This window comes from Myotis brandtii, unplaced genomic scaffold, assembly GCF_000412655.1.
Source record: "Myotis brandtii unplaced genomic scaffold, ASM41265v1 scaffold638, whole genome shotgun sequence".
NCBI lineage: Eukaryota > Metazoa > Chordata > Mammalia > Chiroptera > Vespertilionidae > Myotis > Myotis brandtii.
This window is the reverse complement of record NW_005370445.1, coordinates 300,795-305,241: the sequence shown is the minus strand read 5'-3', so window position 1 is coordinate 305,241 and position 4,447 is coordinate 300,795. Positions and strand designations below refer to the sequence as shown.

The window sequence follows — 4,447 nt, the reverse complement described above, 5'->3', positions numbered from 1 at the left end:
GTGCGTGGGCGGAGGGCAGTGCGTGGGACAGAGGGCAGTGCGTGGGCGGAGGGCAGTGCGTGGGGACCCACGCTGTGTGTGGGTGTGCTAGGAGGCGGGTCCCTGGGAAGGGAAGGGAAAGTGCTCGCTCCCCCTCACTCCTGGCCCCTCCCTCCTGGCCCCAGAGGACTGCCGGGTGGAAGAATGAAGGATATGATACCTCTAGGCCAGCGGTGCCGCCCTGACTCCCAGAACCCATGGGGATTTCCCCTCCCCTATCAGCAGAGCCAAACTGGGAAGGTGGACCTGGGTGGGGTGGGGGGTGGGGGGCAGCTTTGTTCCTAGATTTTTGCCACACCACCACCTTCAGGGCCGGTGGTACGGTTAACAGCCTTTGACTCCCTTGATAAACGGGTGAGGCACCTGGTCCCCAGGTTCCCAGCCACACAGCCCACAAGCCTGCCCACACCCGGGTCCCGCAGCCCAGCCTCCCCAGTCAGGCCTGTGGGTAGCTTTACAGTGTTCTGTTTGCTCAGAAGAGAAAAAAAATGTACTAGACTGTCACAGCCACCAGCCACCCTCACCTGGGAACCGTGCCCCCGTCTGTCTGACTCAAGGAGGGTGGGCTGGAGCGGGAGGCAGGGTGACGGGGTGCAGGCAAGGGTGGTGGGCCGTGGGGAGGGGGGGGTGTAGTGTTTGACAGCAGGGATCCGAGGACCAGGGGGAGGTACAGAGAGACCCGCATGCAGGCAGCACCCAGGACAGGGCTCACAGGAGCCCAGAGGCCCTGACAGGTGCACAGACAGGGCGAGCCTCGTGAGCACCCATAGGTGGGCTCCATGGGAGAGAAATGGGGGCCACAGAGGCGCCTTCATAGCCTTCAGAAGGCTGCTCTGGCTCAGGGGAAGATGGCTGGAGGGGTCAAGACTGGAGGTGGTCATCACAGCTGACCCCACAAACAGGAATGGCGCCCCCAACAGGGACAGTGAGAGAGGACAGCCCCACCTGCAGGCTGTGGCCTCCAGTGGGTATGGGGAGCCCCTGGTGGCAAGGGACATGCCTCTATACAGAGTCAGATGACAGCTGTCAGGGGTGGGGCAGGGGTCTCTGCCCAGAGCTCAGGGCTCACAGCATCCTGGGAGGCCGGTAGGAGGGGGTGGCTGGGTTGAGGGCACCAGGAGCCTGGGAGTCGGGGAGCTTTCACCCCCGCAGCCCAGCTGCCTCCCGTTTGGTTTCAGAATGAGTTCCTTCCTCAGAGGGTTGTCCTGCAGCTCCCCGACTGCCACTGGGCATCTTAGCTCTTCTCTTTCTCCCCCAAATTAAATGCAGCTCTTGCCATGAATACTGTGGAAGTGTGTTTTTCTGATTTCATACAATTTCTTGGACCCTGTCCCTGTATGGCTAGGTCACCAGGGTGTCCTAGCTGTGGCCTTGGGAGTGTCTTTCACTACCTTTATCGCACTTTCATCATCGTGTTGGGGGATTAACATGGGGGCTGACTGGTTGTGGGGGATGCTGGCCCCTCGGGACTTGCTGTGCTGGGCAGGGAGGGGGCGCCTCCTGCCGCAGGGGCCTGGCTGATGGGCTGGCTGTCAGTGGGTGTGTGACCCGCTCCTGCCCGTGGGCAGGCGTCTTCACCTTCTGGAAGAAGGGGCCTCACCTGGCTTTCTGGTTCCTTTCCAGTGCTGGCCTGCTCCTCCTGCTGCTCAGCGGCCTGCAAGCCGGTAAGTGCGACAGCCCTCAGCGTCCGGAGGCCAGTTCCCAGCCCTTCGGTGTGGGGAGTGGGACCACGGGGTGCAGGTGTCAGCGGGGGCCTTGCCACAGCCCTTCTTGTTTTTCCAGGGACTCCTGTGAGGTCGCTGAGCCCCAAGCCTGGGTCATGGGTGGGATTGAAAGCCACAAAGGGGTCGCTTGTCTAGACCCTGTAGCTCTTGTTTTATCGCGTGTTTGTTGGGTATAGGCGGAATGCACCTCCTCCCGCGTGTTTCAGTCCTCTGCTCTCCCGAGGAGCTGGGAGCAAGGAACAGGGATGCACCGAGCTCAGGGCGAGGCAGGGCCGAGCACGGCCACTTCTCAGCCCTCCCAGTGTTGGCACGGATGGGAAAGCCAGTCTGGACACGTCACGTGGGCCTGCCTTGGTGCAGTGCGAGCAGCTTTATAAGTCTGTTGTTGAGAAACTGATTTTTTCTTTTAAATGTCTACATTTTTACAAAACCGTTTCAGTTGAATTAAATATAAACTCCCAAGAAGCAGCAGTCAGAGCGCAGCCTGGTCCCAGGGGCCACCCCTGCTTCTCCCACCACTGGCCTCTTCCATAGTGACAGGAAGTCAACATTAGACAATACATCGCAGGAGCTTTCTGCAAATTCCGAATTTTTAAAATATTGCATTCCTATGTGTATCTCAGGAATACATTCCTTTTCTACTGAAATGAGTCAGAATTGGTGTGTGAGAGGGTTCCCTCAAACTTCCCCCTCCAGAGTAACTTCGCAGGCGAGGTAAGAGTCAACCTCATAAAATAAATGTATTTTTTGAATCACTGCAGATAGTCAAGGAAAAGAAGTCAGAGCGATGGTGGGTAGCGACGTTGAGCTCAGCTGCATTTACACCAAAGAAAAGAGTTTAGATTTAAATGAACTTTATGTTTATTGGCAAATCACTAATGCTAGCGGCAAGGTAGAACCTGTGACTTACTACCTGCTCGGGAACAGCTCCACGGGCCATCACAACAACCGGTACAAGGACCGGGCCCAGATGTCACTGGACAGCATGAAGCAGGGCAACTTCTCTCTACGTCTGTACAACATCACCCCCCAAGACGAACAGAAGTATGACTGCCTGGTGTTTAGGAAGACGACAGAGCGAATTTTGAATGTTACAGTCACGTTGCACGTGGCAGGTAAGGGCGTCGACGCTGACAGCTGACTTCATCCCAGCCCCTGGCCTGGAGTAAGCATTAAGGAGACCCATTTTCTGGCTCGTTCACCTGATTCTTTCTATGAAGAAAATCCCAGTCTCAATGAGCAGCCTTCTGCTTAACTGTGCATGAAGCTGAGTTGGTTGAAGCATCAACCCGTAAGAAAGTTTTTCATAACCTGAGGCTCCCTGATCTCACAGAAATACTCCTAATCTTGCTGTCTTTGCCTTGAATGAGCCAACTCAACTCAAACTAGACTTTTAAAATATATATATATTTATTGATTTGAGAGAGGGAGAGAGAGATAGAAACATCAATGATGAGAGAGAATCACTGATCGGCTCCCTTCCCCACACCCCATACTGGGGCCAAGCCCGAAACCCAGGCATGTGCCCTTGACCGGAATCGAAACCAGAATCGAACCTGGGACCCTTCAGGCTGATGCTCTACCCACTGAGCCAAACCGGGCAGGGCTCAAATTAGATTTTTGAAATAAAATTAGGAAGGAGTTTTGAGATCAGAATTTAGGGAGAAAATGAAAGCCAATCAAGATGCTCAGGGCACCGCTAGTTCAGAGATGGGCGGTTCCTTTCAGCTGACGGCAAGCTCTCCGTGTCACTAGATGCAAGTGGCCGGCCTCTTTGGAGTGGGGAGTGGATGACAGCCCCTGCCCGCAGGCTCAGTAACTCCCCTGTTGGAGTGGGAGGGGGTGACCCTTGGGCAGAACAGGGCCAGTGTCCACTGCCCAGACCAGAGCCCTGGTCCTGTCTCTCTACCAGGGCCAGGGGCATGGCGGGCCGCCTCCCCTCTAACCTGGCCCTGGGCCCCGACACTGGGTACCCCTCCATTTCTGACCTTCAGAACCTGGCACCCCTCACCTCCGTTTCTCCCCCTGCAGCAAACTACAGCATGCCCGTGGTCATCGCCCCCACGGCCGCCCCCCAGGACGAGGAGCTCACCTTCACGTGCACGTCCAAGGATGGCTACCCTCGGCCAAACGTGTACTGGATCAACAAGACGGACAACAGCCTGCTGGACGAGGCCCTGCAGAACAGCACCGTCTCCCTGAACGCGCAGGGCTTGTACGACGTGGTCAGTGTCCTGAGGATCCGGCGCACCCCCGACGTGAACGTCGGCTGCTGCATTGAGAATGTGCTGCTGCACCAGAACCTGACTGTCAGCAGCCAGAAAGGGAGCGGTAAGGCCCCCCAGGATCTGCATGCCCAACCCAACCACGGTTCTGGGCCCGGGGTGCTGGGAGATCCTCTCAGGCAGAAGACAAAGCCCCTCTGAGGTGACCCGGCAGCGGCATCAGAAAGGGGTTGGAAGGGAGACGGGGGAAGAGTCAGGTGGCGATGGGCACGGGGCTGGGTGCTCAATGCACACGGCTTGACTTCAACTCCACTCATGGGGCCAGTTTGGTGACCATTTCAGAGGAGGGACTGAGGCTCTGAAAGGCTGTGTAACAGATCAGAAGCACCAGGACTAGGCAGCAACAGCGTCAGGATTGAAGCCTACCCACCTGCACTGCCCCCACCAAGCTTTTTGCTT

At 56.9% G+C, this 4,447-nt stretch overlaps 1 protein-coding gene across 1 annotated transcript in view; it reads left to right on the top strand.

Annotated features, from left to right (window-relative positions):
* The first annotated feature begins 943 nt into the window (after positions 1-943).
* The window catches only part of ICOSLG (inducible T-cell co-stimulator ligand), a 7,646-nt gene continuing 4,142 nt past the window's right edge, over positions 944-4,447 (top strand). Inside the window, exons 1-4 of the mRNA XM_005880427.2 lie at positions 944-964; positions 1,403-1,703; positions 2,525-2,878; positions 3,795-4,094. Coding sequence (XP_005880489.2) covers positions 944-964; positions 1,403-1,703; positions 2,525-2,878; positions 3,795-4,094 — 976 coding nt within the window. The remainder of the gene's footprint in view (positions 965-1,402; positions 1,704-2,524; positions 2,879-3,794; positions 4,095-4,447) is intronic.